This window comes from Sander vitreus, chromosome 14 (assembly GCF_031162955.1).
Source record: "Sander vitreus isolate 19-12246 chromosome 14, sanVit1, whole genome shotgun sequence".
NCBI lineage: Eukaryota > Metazoa > Chordata > Actinopteri > Perciformes > Percidae > Sander > Sander vitreus.
The window spans coordinates 29,444,008-29,463,763 of NC_135868.1; the positions used below are offsets into that span (position 1 = coordinate 29,444,008).

Genomic DNA, 19,756 nt, shown 5'->3' on the forward strand with positions numbered 1-19,756 from the left:
GAACAGACACATGAAGCAGGCTTGCCATGGCAGAAAAGATGATAGTCATCCTTCAATGTCCTCTTTTGTTACTTCTCCAAGCAGACCCCTGAGGGCGAGGCAAGCCCTCACAGAGAAATGCGTTGAGGTTGAGGTTTTTTTTTTAACATTTCTTCATTTGGATTCATTTGTGATCCATTCCATTCTGAATAAACAAACAACGCAGTTTACATGCTTCGTCCTTGTTGCAGTATTCATTAAGATAATTCTAAACAGATTTCTGCAGTTCAGAATTGTAGTTGTCAGTTATAACGGCCCACATATTAAAATAAATGTCTGGTTTAAATCGGGCTCAGGCTCATAATTACAGTTAATGTGTCGTGCCGGGCCAGGCTCGGACACAACGTGCACGGGCTCGGGTAGGGTTGGGTCGGGCTTGATTTTTTTGGGCCCAATCTAAGCTTCAGCAATAATCATGCCATATTAATTTGTCAACATGTCGCAATCACAATATCAGTCAAAACAATCGCAATTAGATATTTTCCTCATATGGTGCAGCCCTACTTCCCGTCATTACATTCTCAGTATAAAAGAGCCAGTGTTTTTGATAGCAGGAGCAGCAGCTGCTAGCACAGTTGCAGAGATCACACAGCAGCATGACTGTGAACACAACGTCTGATGCTGCAGGAAACACTTTTATTTTAGAGCTATGTATAGACCTGCCTGCTAAATGTTTATGTCTCTCTTCCGTCTTCTGTCTCCTTCTGCTCTCCTGTGTGATTCCGGCAGATTGCGAAGCTCCGGCATCAGCTCCATCGCAGTAAACAAGGGGGACGCCACAGTAAAGACAAGGAGCAACTGTCCCCCCTGCAGTGCAACACCATCACCTACACCGCCCTCACCAGCACTACCAACCACACCTCCACAGCCAGCCACATTCAGGTACTGTTCTTCAAATAAACTGATTTGGAAGCAAAATACACCCATAGTAGAAGACATGTATCTGTAGAAAGTAGGATCAATTTAAGGGAGTTTGGTATGTGTGCAGTAGGGGTGGGGGGGGGGGAAATTGTGATTAAGAATGTATCAAAGATATTTTTGTTTTATACGGTACCGCTGCGACTACATCATATCTGTTTTCTGAAAGCAGAAAATCCATGTTATGTTCTTCTTTACAAATGAAATAAATGTCAGACTAGTATATATCCTCCGCGTTCCACTTCCGGGATTGCTCTGGTGCTGCAGGAAATTCCGCCGAAAGCATGTATTTTCCATCTCATTCCTCTTCCTTTGTGTTGGCGTTCTAACCTCCGGTGGATTTGTGAGGACTATGGTTACCTGCTCCTCAGATCTCTGCAGGGTAAATCCAGACAGCTAGCTAGACTATCTGTCCAATCTGAGTTTTCTCTCGCACGACTACATACTTTTAAAACTTAAAAAAAAATGTTCCACCAAAACAAGTTCCTTTACCGAGCTTAGCCCCCCCAAGACGATTGTAATTGGTTTAAAGAAATGCCAATAAAGGAGAGCAGGTTTTTCTCCCATCCCAGAATGCTATGTGGACCAGCCAGACCCTCCTTCAGTGCGCTTTGGAGGACCGTCTGGCAAAGCGAGACTAATGTCAGACTGACTGACGACATGTGATGTGCATTCTTTTTAGAAAACAATTCGTTTTTTATACTCATGTTCATGATATATTTTCTCTAGAAGTGTATTATTCAACTTTTGTTTTTGTTAAAGGTCCTATGACATGCTGCTTTTTGGATGCTTTTATATAGGCCTTAGTGGTCCCCTAATACTGTATCTGAAGTCTCTTTTATATAGACCTTAGTGGTCCCCTAATACTGTATCTGAAGTCTCTTTTATATAGACCTTAGTGGTCCCCCTAATACTGTATCTGAAGTCTCTTTTATATAGGCCTTAGTGGTCCCCTAATACTGTATCTGAAGTCTCTTTTATATAGACCTTAGTGGTCCTGTAATACTGTATCTGAAGTCTCTTTTATATAGACCTTAGTGGTCCCCTAATACTGTATCTGAAGTCTCTTTTATATATACCTTAGTGGTCCCCTAATACTGTATCTGAAGTCTCTTTTATAAAGGCCTTAGTGGTCCCCTAATACTGTATCTGAAGTCTCTTTTTATATAGACCTTAGTGGTCCCCTAATACTGTATCTGAAGTCTCTTTTATATAGGCCTTAGTGGTCCCCTAATACTGTATCTGAAGTCTCTTTTTATATAGACCTTAGTGGTCCCCTAATACTGTATCTGAAGTCTCTTTTATATAGGCCTTAGTGGTCCCCTAATACTGTATCTGAAGTCTCTTTTATATAGACCTTAGTGGTCCCCCTAATACTGTATCTGAAGTCTCTTTTATATAGGCCTTAGTGGTCCCCTAATACTGTATCTGAAGTCTCTTTTATATAGACCTTAGTGGTCCCCCTAATACTGTATCTGAAGTCTCTTTTATATAGACCTTAGTGGTCCCCTAATACTGTATCTGAAGTCTCTTTTATATAGGCCTTAGTGGTCCCCTAATACTGTATCTGAAGTCTCTTTTATATAGACCTTAGTGGTCCCCTAATACTGTATCTGAAGTCTCTTTTATATAGACCATAGTGGTCCCCTAATACTGTATCTGAAGTCTCTTTTATATAGACCTTAGTGGTCCCCTAATACTGTATCGGAAGTCTCGTTTATTTAGGCCTTAGTGGTCCCCTAATACTGTATCTCAAGTCTCTTTTATATAGACCTTAGTGGTCCCCTAATACTGTATCTCAAGTCTCTTTTATATAGACCTTAGTGGTCCCCTAATACTGTATCTCAAGTCTCTTTTATATAGATCTTAGTGGTCCCCTAATACTGTATCTCAAGTCTCTTTTATATAGACCTTAGTGGTCCCCTAATACTGTATCTGAAGTCTCTTTTTATATAGATCTTAGTGGTCCCCTAATACTGTATTTGAAGTCTCTTTTATATAGACCTTATTGGTCCCCTAATACTGTATCTGAAGTCTCTTTTATATAGACCTTATTGGTCCCCTAATACTGTATCTGAAGTCTCTTTTATATAGACCTTAGTGGTCCCCTAATACTGTATCGGAAGTCTCTTTTATATAGACCTTAGTGGTCCCCTAATACTGTATCTGAAGTCTCTTTTATATAGACCTTAGTGGTCCCCTAATACTGTATCTGAAGTCTCTTTTATATAGACCTTAGTGGTCCCCCTAATACTGTATCTGAAGTCTCTTTTATATAGACCTTAGTGGTCCCCCTAATACTGTATCTGAAGTCTCTTTTATATAGACCTTAGTGGTCCCCTAATACTGTATCTGAAGTCTCTTTTATATAGACCTTAGTGGTCCCCTAATACTGTATCTGAAGTCTCGTTTTATATAGGCCTTAGTGGTCCCCTAATACTGTATCTGAAGTCTCTTTTATATAGACCTTAGTGGTCCCCTAATACTGTATCTGAAGTCTCTTTTATATAGACCTTAGTGGTCCCCTAATACTGTATCTGAAAGTCTCTTTTATATAGACCTTAGTGGTCCCCTAATACTGTATCTCAAGTCTCTTTTATATAGACCTTAGTGGTCCCCTAATACTGTATCTGAAGTCTCTTTTTATATAGATCTTAGTGGTCCCCTAATACTGTATTTGAAGTCTCTTTTATATAGACCTTATTGGTCCCCTAATACTGTATCTGAAGTCTCTTTTATATAGACCTTAGTGGTCCCCTAATACTGTATCTGAAGTCTCGTTTATTTAGGCCTTAGTGGTCCCCTAATACTGTATCTGAAGTCTCTTTTATATAGACCTTAGTGGTCCCCTAATACTGTATCGGAAGTCTCGTTTATTTAGGCCTTAGTGGTCCCCTAATACTGTATCTGAAGTCTTTTATATAGACCTTAGTGGTCCCCTAATACTGTATCTGAAGTCTCTTTTATATAGACCTTAGTGGTCCCCTAATACTGTATCTGAAGTCTCTTTTATATGGAGGGGGAAGGTGGAGGGTGGGGGTGTGGCCTTGACCAACTGCCACTTTGCTCGTTTGAAAGCCATGATGTCTCTTTCTCATGGGGGGGCCAAATTCTCTGGGCAGGCAAAACAGAGAAAGGGGAGGTAACCTTTCCCCTTATGACATCATAAAGGGAAGATTCCAGATCGGCCCATCTGAGCTTTCATTTTCTCAAAGGCAGAGCAGGATACCCAGGGCTCGGTTTACACCTATCACCATTTCTAGCCACTGGGGGACCATAGGCAGGCTGGGGGAACTCATATTAATGTTAAAAAAAAACTCATAAAGTGACATTTTCATGCCATGGGACCTTTTTAAAGAAGAAAACTCATTCCAACTCTGCTGCGGACCAATAAACGGAGGTCTCTGTTAACTGTTCACTTTAGGTGAGAATGCAAGTTTTTATAGCCTAAAATCCTTTGTGATATTCATTTAGGGCTGCAACTAATGATTATTTTAATAATCGATTAATCTGTCGATTATGTTTTCGATTAATCGATGAATCGAATAAATAAAACAAAAAACAAAAAAGCATTAATTTACATCAACTCAATACATACTTACATATATGTTGTTTTAGTTAATAGTTGTGTAAAGGTAAGTAACCCAAAGAGCAGATACAGATGACAACACACACACACACACACACACACACACACACACACACACGTTCACTTGAAGCTTATTCATTAAATTATTACCATCATTGTAGTAAGTGCAAGTTAAGTTCATTTAAACACAGCTTAAGATGACCAAGTGCTATAAAAGAACTTTAAAATGAAATTAAAAAGTACAACACACACAAATATATTTGTCAACAATAACTGATATGGGACAAAGCACAGAATATATACATGACAATAGATTGAAAAATTAATGGGCGAGTGAATAAAAACGTGTCTTTAGTCTTGCAAATTATACCACCCCTGCTTTACTACTGTTATTAACGAGCTAACGCTAGCTTTCCTACTTTACTACTGTTATTAACGAGCTAACGCTAGCTTTCCTACTTTACTACTGTTATTAACGAGCTAACGCTAGCTTTCCTACTTTACTACTGTTATTAACGAGCTAACGCTAGCTTTCCTACTTTACTACTGTTATTAACGAGCTAACGCTAGCTTTCTTACTTTACTACTGTTATTAAAGAGCTAACGCTAGCTTTCCTACTTTACTACTGTTATTAAAGAGCTAACGCTAGCTTTCCTACTTTACTACTGTTATTAAAGAGCTAACGCTAGCTTTCCTACTTTACTACTGTTATTAACGAGCTAACGCTAGCTTTCCTACTTTACTACTGTTATTAAAGAGCTAACGCTAGCTTTCCTACTTTACTACTGTTATTAAAGAGCTAACGCTAGCTTTCCTACTTTACTACTGTTATTAACGAGCTAACGCTAGCTTGTCATGCTTGTCAAGCTGGATAACGAGTAAATACCACACCAGCACCAGAAGAGCTACTGGAGGGACGTTACGTTCCTCACTTCAAAACAGAACAAAAGTAGGATTCTGTAGTGACTTTACCCTGCTGTTGAACTCCCGTCCTCCTCATCAAGGACTCCAACATGTTTACGTTTTAGGTGCTGAATCATCACCGTGGTGCGCCCGTGCCGTGCCATGTCGCTTTTGCTTATCTTGTAATTAACACGTTTTTGATTTATGTAGTGTGAAATGCTCCCGCACCTTGGATGACTGAGGTCGTCCTGATTTCTCTGCCTCCGTTATGTGTTTCAGAACAACGTTACGGGTCTCTCCGGTCTCTCTCCGTATTTCCTCTACCCCCGCTCTGCTCTTTTTTCTTTTCTTTTGCGCTGCGCTGCTCCGCTCTGTGCTCAACTCAAATTATTTTTTTTATCCCCGCGATTGAGTGGCATATTGATACAATGAATCGTTAATGTAATTCGTTGCCAACTTTTTTTAATAATCAAATTTTAGCGATTCGTTGTTGCAACCCATTATATCCTTCATACTTTTGCCAGTGTGTTCATGAAGTTGGTGTTACATTTCATTCTAAATGGTATTAAAGAGGTCTTAAAAAGTCTTAAATTTAACTTGTGGAAACCTGGGGGTACTTTGGATTCCACCCTGTGGCCCTTTGCTGAATGTCGTCCCCCCTCTCTCTCCCCCCTTTCCTGTCTTAAAAAGAGAGAAAAAACAGTATGCCTGTTGGGTTCTTGTCAGGCTCGGTTCCTACTCTCTGGTTCAGACAGAAACATACAGCCTGAGCCGCAGTTCACTCTCACTATGTAGAGCTGGAACAGTTCCAAATGTTGCTGTTCAATTAATTGTCTCAGAAATAATTGCGATCAACAATATAATCTCTTTCAGTCAAATTTTAAAATATTTAATTATTTATTTATTTTTTAACAAATCTTTGAGTTATATCACTATCATGTAACCCAGATAATATAAAAACACAAGTACGCAGCCTATGATGTAAAAAACACCTCTTTATAATCATAAAACATTTTTTCTAAATGTATCTCCCCACCCCCTTGTCATTTTTGTTGCTATAAACATGTTTAGGGTCAGTTGAAATAATAATACAAATATATAGTCCTAGCTCTGTCAGCCAGATTAGCTCAACAGTCCGACCAATCATTACTTATGTAATTATAATTTGGCAAATCTAAACAAAATCAACAATTACCATCAACAGTCATACCCCTTAGCACCTTAGCTAATGTTAGCCATTGTGGTTAATAAAAGAAACCACGATTATGTAAAAAACAACCAGCACAATAAGACCACTATGTAGCAGTAGTCCCAGGCCTACTCCCATGCTCTGGTTCCACCGGCTCCATCATCCTCGCTGCCACGTGGCTTGCTGTTTGGCGACATCTGCTGTTGTGAATGTATATCGGCATTTTAAAGTCTAGACCTCGGAAATAAGAGGTTTTTCAGACATATTTCAAGGGGAAAAAAACCAATAGGCAGGGTTATCGACTCTAGAGACTGGAAGCAAGGAGGCCCTGTTACTTTCTAGACGATATATTTATTTATTGGGCAGTTGGTCAGAATGTATTATGAATTGTATAAAAATCTTAATTAGTCAACAGTGATAATCCACTAGTAACTTCCGAAATGTGTTTATATCAAGAATATGATAAAAACCAGCCAGAGCGCAGTTCCCTCTAGTGTATTTCCTGTCTGTCAGTACTGTTGACGGTCACTCATCTCTGTCTGCTCTCTGTTCTGCAAACTCCTGTAAAGTCACATTTTGAGAGACTAAAGGCCAATTTATGCTTCTGTGTTAAATTAACGCGTGGGTATGTACGTAGGAATGTGGAAATACGGATCCTACGCCGTAGCCTGCCGTGCACCTCTCAAAACATATAACTACACCTCGCGGCGACGCAGACCACAACAACTGTTATTGGTCTGCTCGGCCATGGCTGGGTAGCGTTGCATTTCCCCCGACTCATTTCCTGGTTCTCCTTCTCCATAAACAAGATGACATCAAGGAGAGGGTTAACTTCTCCTGCTCCAGATTTCCCACCGTGGTCAGAAAGAACAGGGGAGACACTTTGGTTCTCTCACTATGACTCTAGAGTCGGTACTCGCTCTGAAGATAATCACCGTCACTCTCTCACTCACTCTACCACATACTGCCCACGCACACACACATGCCGGCCCTGCTATTCTCTTAAAGAGATCGACACACACACCGACGCACAACTATAAACTTCAGGCCGTTTACGTAGGCTACGGAGAAAGCTCTGCGTGGAGCCTCTGCAGAAGCATAAATCCCACTTAAGGCTACGTTCACACACTCAGGCGCTCATCACGTGGTCTGGCAAAAATGCATGTCTTTCCATTCATTTTGAATGGTGGTAGTGTGTTTAGGCTGCGGCATGACGGCCGCAGAGGGGAGCCGGAAAACACCGCAGCGGCACACCGTCCTCATGCGGTGAGAGAGTCCCGTACAGGAAACGGAAAACATCACTCTCGTCTCTATCGCTGCCACAAGAAAGTTTTAAAACTCTGAGGGACAAAAAAGCTAGCACTGAACTGCCCAGGAGTTTGTGTAACAGCTAAATGTTTCCTCAGTCCCTCCGTCTCTTTTCTTTCTCTTTTTCTCTGTGAAATGAAGCTTTCAAGTGCGGCCAGAAATGTTTAAATCTCTAAACGTTCTAACGGAAAACTTAACTTTTGTTTCTCAAAACAATTTCTCAAAGTTGGAAACACACTGAGACAACACTGTCATCTGAAGGCTCTTTTGTGCTCAGTCTTCATTGCTCTTGCTGCATCTTATCTATTCTGGTGTTTATGTTTTGCCACACAAAAATGTGTCACTCTGACAGAGTGACAGGGAAGCTGTGGTAAAAAGAACACTTTTCGGCCGGATGTCTTTGTGTTGGCGTTCTAACCTCTGGTGGATTTGTGAGGACTATGGTTATCTGCTCCTCAGATCTCTGCAGGGTAAATCCAGACAGCTAGCTAGACTATCTGTCCAATCGGAGTTTTCTGTTGAACGACTAAAACTACTTTTGAATGTACATGTTCCACCAAAACAAGTTCCTTTCTGAGACTATTTAGCAGAGGCACCGTGGCTCCGGTTGGTGTTTAGCACCGCCCAAGACGATTGTGATTGGTTTAAAGAAATGCCAATAAATCAGAGCACGTTTTTCTCCCATCCCGGAATGCTGTGAGGACTAGCCAGACCGTGGAGGACGGTCTGGCAATGTGAGACTCTAGTATCCAGTGTATTTCATGGAATGGGTGCATTCCATGGTCTTAACACAACATGAGAATGATGTGACGTATGAAGCCATTCTTTAAAAATTAGGACGAGATTCAGGTGGAGATGTTTGAATCCGTCCTCATTTGCTTTATTACAGCCCCTTACTCATACATACATACATTCTACAGTGTATTCACTGCTATAAATACAACACCTCACATTGTATCAGAATTGGCAACAGTTCTTATACAAAAAGCCTTGGCCAGGTGGAAAGGAGGACACACCTTCCTAATCAACCACCCTGTATCTGTGTGTGTTCTGCAGCAGTTTTCCATGTCGAAGTCCGCCCAGATGCCGCTGTCCAACATCACAGTGCCAAAGCCTTCCATCTCCAGGGTGCCCAGCAGCATGGAGGGCATCAACCACGAGCTGGAGAAGGTCTTCATCAAAGACAACGGAGAGAAGGAGGAGCTCAAGGTGGGGCTCTGCTTCATTTCAATTCATACGTTTGTTAACCCAGAGTATCAGTAAACCTGTGTGTTACTCTGACACAGAATTTTTTTGCGACGATTTTTTAAATCGATTATTTTCCATGGAATCGATTTTCTTTCACTAATGATTCACCTAAATATGTTCTGTTTCTACGGTACTGCCGACAGCGACTACATCATATCCGTTTCCAGCAAAACAGAGCGAAAGCAGAAATTCCATGTTATGTACTTCTTTACAAATGAAATAAATAGTTATTTGGAACGTTTCATGATATATTGTCTCTAGAAGTGCATTATTCAACTTTTGTTTTTGTTAAAGAAGGAAAAGAAAATCGCAATACTCAATACTATCGAAATATAAATCGAATCGGCACCCATCTATCGTGAAAGAATTGAATCAGGACAAAAGCATATTGTCCCAGCCCTAGCGTGCAGTAGTCTCACAAATGGGGGGGGTTTGGCTCTGACATTGCAATCATGAATCCTGTTCTTGTTCCGTGCTGTCTCTCCTGTCGGACTCTGCAGTCCCTGGAGGTTCCCGATGGGCGGCGGGCCCCCTTCCCTCCCCAGCAGCGCAGCAGTAGCACCCGCAGCGTGGACACCCAGACTCCCTCAGCCCCCGGCCGGTCCAGCAGCTGCTCCAGCCTGTCGCCCTGCCCCTCGCCGGCCTGCCCACCAGGATCACACGACGGCAGTCCTTACTCCACAGAGGATCTACTGTACGACCGGGATAAAGGTACAGAACATCATTTTAGCCCTTATTCCGAAAAAGTCAATATTCAGACTAAGGTGTTTGCATGGCTAATGAGAGAAAATATATATTTTCTTTTGGACATGCATCTCTACCGCAGCCCTACAAACTGTTGGTTGGTTGGTTTGTGTAGAACAACCATAGCAACGCATAGAGCTGACCGTAAGCCGTTAACAGGCAAGAGGCTGTAAGCTGTCGCAAACTGCAGTAAGAAACCCTGATTGAGACGCATATTTTGATTGCGCTGTATACATGTCCAAAAAATGCTTTTAAAACCCGAATAATACCAGAATATCCCACATGTCTTAATCAGAAAATAATAATAATTTAAAAAAATGCTGAATTTGGAAAAAGGCCTTATTCGGAATACCCAAACTGGCTGTTTACATGACCTGAATCAAATTCAGAATATTGTCATATTCTGAATAATGGGGGAATATTAGTGTGCATGTAAAAATACTCATTGACATGATGGGCAAGTAAATGGGTCACTGGGTTCATGTTGTGAGACCAGTCCAGTTATAACCAAATGTTTCTGCTGGATCCATGAAAAAAAGCCATTTTAGAAAGGGATGCATTCAGTGTAGACTGAATATATACTCTCTCCATGTTATATCCCACAGCAGTGTTATGTAGCGTATTATATTCACTGCCTTAGTTTGATATTTTTACTCATATAGCCTATATTCTATAAGCAGCTGAGGCATTATTAGCTACATTTCAAAGAATATTTTTTTCTACTACAGGGCTGAGCAGGCTAAGTTGAGCTAGTATGTTACTTTTGCTGCTTAAAAGATGGACTTCTTATAATGATGATGTTCCGATACCATTTTCCCCCTCCCGATACCGATTCTAATACTCGTGCTGTGGGTATCGGCCGATACCGATACCAGTGTGTTTAAAAAAACAAAAAGAAAAAAAAACATACTACGCCTGCATGACTGTGATATGATTATCATTGTGGTAAGGCCTGGCTCAGGTTAAACCCTTTGTAAAACATGAATGAATACAGAAAATGGAAGCCATTTCTTTTTAAATTTCTTTTTAAATAGAACAGTATAAAACAGTTGTGCAACTTAAATAAATAAATATAGGAATAATTATTAAAAAAAATTCAAGTGCAGCCACAATATTGTAAAATAAAGGCATTTACATTTTTAAATAGAACAGTATAAAACAGTAGTCCAACAGCAACTTTAATGATTCCTTTAAAAAAACTTAAAGTGCAGCCATTATGTACTAAAATAAAAAGGTATTTCAATCTTTAAATAGTGCAGTATTTAACAATGGTGCAACACCAACCTATAAATTAAACATAAAAAAATACTAATCAAAAGAGCAGCAGCTACACAGTAAACAAAAAATCCTTTAAAACAAGTAGGCTACACATTGCAGTAACATTTTAGCAATTTAGTATTTCTCATAATTTCAAGAGCAAAGGCAGATTCTTCTTCAAGAAGATGAGCATTTCTGCCCTCTCTCCTCCTAGCCTGTTCCTTCTTGCATCAACAGTGTTGGACGCTGCACTGATCAGTCTCTCACTGTCAACACTGGTACAAGGAGCACAGAGAAACTTTGCAGCAGTGGCAGCCAGGGTGGGAAACCGAATTTGGTTGACTCCCCAGTACTGGAATGGGCTGTCTGAGCGTGGGACCGTTTGCTCTGTCAAATATGTCTGTATTTGAACTTGTGTGCTTGTGCTACTTGCTCCACGTTCCTCATCATGCTCCTGCAGGATTTCCTCAAACAGGCCTTTCAAGCTGCTCTTTCTGCTGCTGCTGCCTGGTTGTGCTTCCATACGTGGGGCTTTATGGGTTTTTTTTTGGCACCGTCTCTGCTCCCTCAGGTGTGGTCCTGCTCAGTAACGCCTCCATCTTCTCCACCTCTCGGGTCAGAGCATCCTTGGCATGCTTGATGCTGTCTGCTCCTGTGAAGTATCTAAAAACAATGAAAAATAATAAATAAATGTCTTAATGTGTAAAATAAATAAACAAATAAACAACCTCCTCCATTGTAGCTTTTAGTGGTAACATATTAATGCAATAGTAATCAATACTAATGCAATATCTAGTTATCCAAAACACTATTTCAAATTTGTTTATAATATAGACATTTAATAAAAATATTAGACATACCTGTCTTTGAATCTTGGGTCTAAAAGAGTGGCAACTGCATACAAGAGCTCATTCTCGATGGTCTTGAATCTTTTCTGGACAGCCTCAAGAAGGGTTGTTTTCATGGTTTTATACCCGTGTCCCCCTCGTTCTCCCGAGCAAGCAGGCGTTTCAGCACTGTGATTGAGGGGATGACTTCAGCTGCAGAAGAGGTGGAGGAGCTAATCTGTCTGGTCAGTTCTTCAAATGGTGCCAGAACAGTGATTATTTTCTCCAGTAAAGCCCACTGGTTAGCCCTAAGGGTCACTGGCAGGTCGTGGTCAGCTCCACATGCGGAAATTGACCGCTTCTGCTCCAGTAAACTCTCGACCATATAGTAGGTACTGTTCCACCTCGTTGCTGCGTCTTGGTGCAGACGTTTGGTGGGCATTTGGAGATCTTTTTGAATATCCTCCAGGCGTGTAGTAGCCAATGGCGAGTGTTTGAAATGCGCGACTATTTTCCTACCATTCGCCAGTGCATCACTCACACTTCTCTGTGACAGTAGTCCTTCATGCACCACCAGCTGGAGAGTGTGGGCGAAGCATCCCAAACTTGGTACATCCATCTCGTCCATGGCTTTCTTCACGTTGTCGCGCAAAACAACATGAACGTTGGACTTGAGTATTTTCCACTTTACTAGCATCCCCTCAATTTCTTCGGCAATTAATGTGCCAGTATGTGACCCTCAGAACTCGTTGGCGTGCAGCACCGCACTTCGAGGGGTAAATGTTGACTCTCTGTCCACCCAGGGTGTAGTTAAACTTAGCAAAGACATGGGACACACGTCGGAGCTCCAAATGTCCGTGGTAAAGCTGATTGCATGCACGTCTTTCAGCATACACGAAATGTGTTCCCTAACTGTCTCATATAATTTGGGTAGCGCAGTTTCGGAGATGTATTTACGACCTGGCAAACAGTACCTTGGCTCCAAATGCTCCATTAAACGGTGAAATCCCACATTTTCGACGACAGACAGGGGTTGGTCATCCAGGACAATAAACTCCAAAATTTTGTCGGTTATCTTTGTTGCTTTTTGGCTGTCTTTGGGGAATTTATCTCGTCGCTGGAAGGCAGTTTCCAGAGTTTGCTGCTGTAGTTCGTCCTTCTTTTTCCCCTTAGCTTTGGTAAATTCGTCGTGCTCTTTAGCGTGACGCGTCTTCAAATGTTTGATTAAGTTGCTGGTGTTGAAATTTGCAACACTCGTGCCACCCCTCGAAATTGCTTCTTTGCATATGTTGCATGTTGCGGTCTTACTGGTGGGAACATCCACCGTAAAGTACTGCCAAACCGCCAACATGATGCGCTAACGTTAGCTTCTTTTAAGGAGGCGTCAGGTGATCAATTCTTCTTCGCCCCTTTAAAACAGCAGAACACAGCGCGACTGTTTTAATAGCGGAGAAGAAGAGCTGTGTCAGAGCTAACGGAGCTAACCAGTAAATAGATTCCTATTTCTAATAAATTACGTGGTATCGGATCGGTGCCTGGACTCCAGTACTCGCCGATACCGATGCCAGCATTTTCGGCATTTCCGACTAACACATTGTCGGTTTTGGTCTCTTCATGTAATTTGTTTGTCCAGAGCAATTACTCAGCAACAAATCAAATGTGGGTTGTTACTAGGGGTGTTACGATTATCCAAATCCACGATTCCGTTAAAATTTTTATTTTTTTTGGGACGCCAGTGCCACAATAAGAACCACTAAATGGCAGAAGGGTACTTTGCAACAGTTTGACTTTCTCAAAATTAACAAACGGCAATTGATTGCACCATTAACACGGTGCACGTGAATGCACCATGGAGTCTCGTCGCAGTAGGCTTGGGTGATCTCTAATATTTTCAAATCATCCAATCGTGGTTACTAGAGATCGCCGATAGGGGATCTGATCGTCAGTCTGGGTACATTGAACACGTAATTGGACATAACATATCATGGATATGCGGAGCGGCTTTTCACTTTCATCAATGAAACCAGCTACACCGGCTTGGCTGACGTGCTGACATGCTTCTGTGTTGAAAGCAGCTTGCTTTCGGTAGCTCAACGCAGTTATTTTTGTCGGCTAATTATCCACTTTACATTTAAACCTAAGCTTACACTAGTTCAGTTAAGCACTCACAGCCATCTCCTTTTAGCGACTTTCTCGCTAATCCTATGTTGTTCACCAGTGTTAGCTCTGTTAGCTACTTTAGTTTAGACTCTGGCAGCATCCATGGTGTCTGGAATAGTCAAGCTGCAGGCTACCGGTAAGCTAACAATACCCTGTGTTTTTGGCTGCATGCTATTAGCTGGTAAGCTGTGCTGTGTGTTGTTTTTCTTCGGACGAGCGCAAGTAAATCGGAAGCTCATTTTGATCGATTTTTCAATCAAAATCGTGTAACCCCAGGCACATCTACTTCGTGATATTGACGAGTGGTGGACAAAGAATGCTCCAAAAGTGATAGAAAAACTGCCAGTGTTGATTGCCCTGTGTCTCTGTGTTCACAGACAGTGGAAGCAGCTCGCCGCTGCCCAAGTTTGCCTCCTCGCCCAAACCCAACAACAGCTACATGTTCAAGCGAGAGCCGCCAGAGGGCTGTGAGAAGATTAAAGCTTTCGAGGAGATGAGGTATGGAGTGTTTGATACTACCTCTCTGCTGCCTTTAGGAATGTGTGCCCCTCACTGACACTGCATGACGTTTCTCTGCAGCTCAAGGCAGTCCACATCGGCGTCGGTCCCCCTCTTCTCCTGCCCCGACAAAAACAAAGTCAATTTCATCCCGACGGGCTCGGCGTTCTGCCCCGTCAAACTCCCCGGCTCCCTGCACCTCATCCCGGCCTCGGAGCCCGAGGAGGACGAGGACAACGCGGAGGCGGCCTCTGGCTCAGATGCCCAGGGGGCCACGTCGCTCTACGGGGCCTCCACTCAGGTCTCGGCGAGCACCAGCACAGACGACCCCCCGGAGCCGCCCGGCTGGCCCTCAGAGACTGCAGAGCCCCAGACAGACAGCCCGGCCATCAGCTAGACCTGAGCAGAGCTGGCCTCTGACTCCGGGGATGCACACTTGCGACCGCCAACCATCACCACTGACTGTCCCACCAACACCTCCCTCTGCTCTGCCAGGGGGAGCCTCCGTCTCTCTGTGCTGACCCCCTCCACCCCCCCCTTCTATCTCTGCATGACGTAGCAACAATGTCCCGAATAACCGCCGCCGCCCGCCACAAAGACTCGCCACCTTAATGTTCTGTCCTGCATAATGTCTGAGCTGGTGCTGGCAGGGAAAGACACTGATGGTTACAGGTTATCATATGCAGGCATCGAAGGGAAGATACGGAGCGCGATAGATGGGGGGAGGGGCATGCATTTTAAACTGGTAGTATATTTCTGATTAAATTATGTGTTGTGTTCTGTTTCAACATTCACAGTATGAATAAGCTCTCTAAACATATATATACACATATATCTCTATGAAAAGAAAGAAAAATGCTTGTTTTAAACTGTGTATTGCTGTGTTATGTATGTGACAGGGAAAACAGCTGTACTATTCAGGATTCTGTTTACACTATCCAGGTCACATTGTTAAACCCTGTCTAAAAAAACAAATGCAAAGAGAAAAATCATTTGGGCAAAGAGAAAAAGAAAAAAAAAGACGACAAAATGGCCTCAAATTGGTTGCACAGTGTCTGCATCTGGCCTCGCTTCAGGTATTTCACAATCAGAGTCTATACTCAGGTAATTTGGAATGTATGTCCATACAAATATCTGCAGAACAGATTCACTGTCATTTCCTCCTGGGTTTCTCATTCCCATAGCTGACTGCGGAGGGTAAAGGGTTGAAGTAGTGGACATCCCCTCATGGTTGGCCTCTCTGACTGGTGGTGGGGTACTCTACCGACCACACACACTGTGACTGAGGGCATTAATGGCTGTGTGCATGTGTGTGCGTGTGCGTGCGTGCGTGTGTGTTGAAAGAAGCGTGCTGGACAGAGACTTGGATGATGTACAGTCTGATATTTAAGCCTGCAGACAGTGGTGATTGGCTCTCCTGAGCCTGTTGACGGGGGGCCAAAGGTGGACACGTCCGCAGCACCGTCAACATGGAAATACAATCAAACTGAAGCATTTGGTTCCTTAGAGGTGCAGATTGGAGGTATAGTTGTAGAAACATTTTTCTGAGATTGAAATCTTATCTTATTTGATGAGTTAAACCTCAGTTCTCTTAGCCAAAGACGCCGTTTTCTTGTGCAACTTAACCTGACTAAATCAAGACTCTAGAGCCAGAGCGATACTGGAATTTATGAGGCTGATATCAATATGTGTGAGTTTAAAAAGCAATATATTGGCCAATATTTGGTTTTTGCTGAGAATCCCTTGAAGAATTTGGACCAAGATAAGTACAGAGCAGGACATTTCCAGTTTGAAAGATCTCTACCATCGCCCATTCAGCCCTAATGGTAAGGGCGTAACTTTGGGTTCAACCTTGGGGGGGGGTGTTGAGATCTCCACCTATCTACATTGACATGTCAGCATGTATTGAAAAAGGTGACAAAAACAGAAAAAAGCAACCAAAAAAAAAAGCCCAGTTTTGATTATTGGGGGGGGTTTATCCCCCCCATCCCCCCGTAAATTACACCTTAGCCTAATAGCCTAACATGTTGGGTTATCAAAGAGAACAACAATAGCTGGTTTACTAAAGACCGGGCAGCCTGCTGTGCTTATACTCCTCATTTTGATTTCAGACAGAGTTTCATTTGACAAAACAAGCTGCAGTTCTCCAATGGTTAAAGTTGTCTAAACACAGTTACTGCACTTAGCACAATAACTTTGCCTAAATAAAATACAGCTTAACCCTTATCTAAATTGAAATACAATTTCAAAAATAATGATTTAAAGCTGCAATATTCAATATTTTTATATTTTAAATGTGCAATGTGAAAGGGGCCTCAGTGAATTTGCAGTTCTCCGTTCTATTGAGCTTTTTTTAGCCTCTTTTAGCTCATTGTTTTGATTTTATGTATGTACTAGTTAATAAGGTAAATAATATGTTAATGTTGTGTTTTCAGCTTGTTCTGCTGCCTCCAAGTGGCCAAATGATCAATTAATGCAGCTTTAAAAAGCAGACACTGCCTGATGATAAAAGAATAAGAAAAGAACATTACAAATCTGAGTAGGAATTCAACATTAGTACAGTTTTGCATAATTAGTGCTACAGACACGTCAGTACCAGGGGAGTATTGAGGTTGGACACCCAGTCCTAGGCAACCGTACATGCAGCCACTGGATTTGCACAAGCTTAAAATGAACTATAGCCATACATGATGAATGTTTGCACAACTCTTTTAACTCCAATCTGCATATCCAAACTTAGACTGTTCTGATAATCCAGATCATTTCTATTCCATTAAATGCATTCCATGTGATTTTAGCAGCCAAGACATAAATAGACTCACGATGATTCATTCCTAAAATATCTCTCAGCCTTTGAATCGCTGTGAGAGACTAGCTACTGCACCGAGAGATGTTTGGTCTGCAGATACGGTCGCGCCTTCATGTGTTTGATGCACAGATAAAAGGATCACACTGGCCTGCCTCCCTCTCACTGTCTGTCTGTTATTACTGTGTTGTTGTAGGCACCCTGATGCTCCCACCAAGCAACACAACCTGAACATCTCATGTATCCTCTCTAGGCTGTTGAACAAGCATCACTATGCCCAAGTGTAAATGATCCACAACTTTCATTTGCAAGAGAAAAAGTGAAAAACATAACCCACATTTATTTTGATATCTGGTGCGCTTGAGGAATCCCTGCATTGGCGCTCCTTTCATATTTTGTATATATGTGGCTTTTAAAGAGGCTCAATGCAATGTTGTGGTTTTCTTAAGACATGTCAGCACCTTACCAAGAGCTATGGCTTTCCCAATGTCCCACCTATACTCGGCATTGGTAAACTAGATGTGTGCAATAACAGGAAAAAAAAACAAAAAAAAACTGTGTTGTCCGTTCTTTGACACAAAAAGCGTCTCATCTTGCATTCCTTTGGTTTTGAGCATGGGGGCTGGATCAGCAAGTAGTTTGTTGTTAAAGCCATCAACTGATACAAAACCAGCACTGAGAGTGACCAGAGCACATCACTGGCAGGTCAGAGTGTTCACCAACTCACTCCATGATACTCCTTGTGTAACCTGCAGTGTCAAAGTTCATGCACAATGGCAATAAAAAAAAAACTATTGGTTGTTTTGTCCACGTTTTGGTGTGTGTGCGTCAGTGAGGGGAGAGTCTGTGAGCATCACTACGAGCTCTTTGTACATGTTGACAGCTACAGTAGCAGACACACACTCGGCTTTGTACAGACATACTCACGGAGCTAAACCACATCCTTCCATCTTTGTCTGTTAAAAAAGCCACTTTCCTCTGGGGTGTAGCTAGGGCTCAACCATTGGGGGGGGGAATTCAGATTTGCGATTTTTCTGCCAGATATTGCAATTACGATTTACAATTTGCGATTATTTTTGTAAATGTTCAGCTAAAGTTCAATAGTCACTGTGTAACAGATAAAACATGTCATGGAGCGTTATAACATGAGACACCATCACAACCGCTCTATATTCTTATGCAGGGATGAGAACACTGTTTTTCTTTTAGTAAGCATGTACCATTGAATCTGTGATATGTAACATTCTAGCATTTATCATATGAAATAACAGTAGATATAATAATAAAAAGAGGAATAAAGAATATTGAACCAAACATTCGATTAATCGCAGTCTTCACGATTAGCTCATCGCATTCTTTCAGATGTCATTCGATTTGAAAACGATCAATCGTGGAGTTCTAGGTGTAGCAGATGGTTATCAATCAAAATACATTTAAAAAAAAAAAGCCTTGGAAATGCTTTAGAACACGGCCCGCAATGCACAGCGTTATAGGCTACTGTTGGCAGCTTCTGCAGGTATGTCTGGAAACTTATTACAGTTTAGTTTAACAAAATACTCAGCAAACTGATGTAAAATATTGTAAATGATTCAAATAAGGATTCCCATGTTCAAAAAGGAGTAGGAAGAAGTTTAAAAAAAAAAAAATTCTGGTCCTACCCCCTTCCGTACTTGTATACAAACAATTTAATTCTTCAATTATGTTATATGTATGTATGCATACACATACATGCATACATGTACACACATATCCAATCTTTTTGTCTTTTCCAGCTATCACCTACTGTCCATGTTTCATCTGTCAGACCAAATAATAACCCATCCAAACTAGACAATATATATAACCCCAAGAACAATACAGTCGGCAGATTTTCTATGCTTTATTCTGGTAAAATGTCGGGTAGGGGGTGGGGGGAATCACTCCTGGAATCGCCCCTGCTGATGGGACCAGGTTCCAGTCTGGGTCACTTGGTGTTGACTGTAAAATCATATAGTGTGTGATATGAAAAGGCTCTAATCTGAAGTCTTTTAAATGTATTTGTGATTGACATTAGTGATGTCACTCCATACCGGTAAATAAACAGCTCTACCCGACCTTTGCGTCGTTTTGCAAAATTCACTCACCTCTAGGCCTGGGTACCAAACTTCGATACTTTCAGGCACTGACCTGACTGAATTACTCCATAGTAATGATAAATGTCTTGTCATTTAATACCTAAGAAGTAGATCTCATCAGCGTTTACTTAGATAAGCAACAAGGGTCAAAAATA

General features: G+C 41.8%; 1 protein-coding gene across 3 annotated transcripts in view; it reads left to right on the forward strand.

The window, feature by feature from the left end:
- The window catches only part of glcci1a (glucocorticoid induced 1a), a 41,902-nt gene extending 23,113 nt beyond the window's left edge, over positions 1-18,789 (forward strand). For 2 of the 3 annotated variants that reach the window (XM_078267636.1, XM_078267638.1), the window contains 5 exons: positions 769-921; positions 9,004-9,156; positions 9,696-9,906; positions 14,561-14,681; positions 14,763-18,789. In XM_078267636.1, coding sequence (XP_078123762.1) covers positions 769-921; positions 9,004-9,156; positions 9,696-9,906; positions 14,561-14,681; positions 14,763-15,078 — 954 coding nt within the window. In that variant the 3' untranslated portion in view covers positions 15,079-18,789. The remainder of the gene's footprint in view (positions 1-768; positions 922-9,003; positions 9,157-9,695; positions 9,907-14,560; positions 14,682-14,762) is intronic. The other variant, XM_078267637.1, reaches the window with a different exon arrangement.
- The last annotated feature ends 967 nt before the right edge of the window (positions 18,790-19,756 follow it).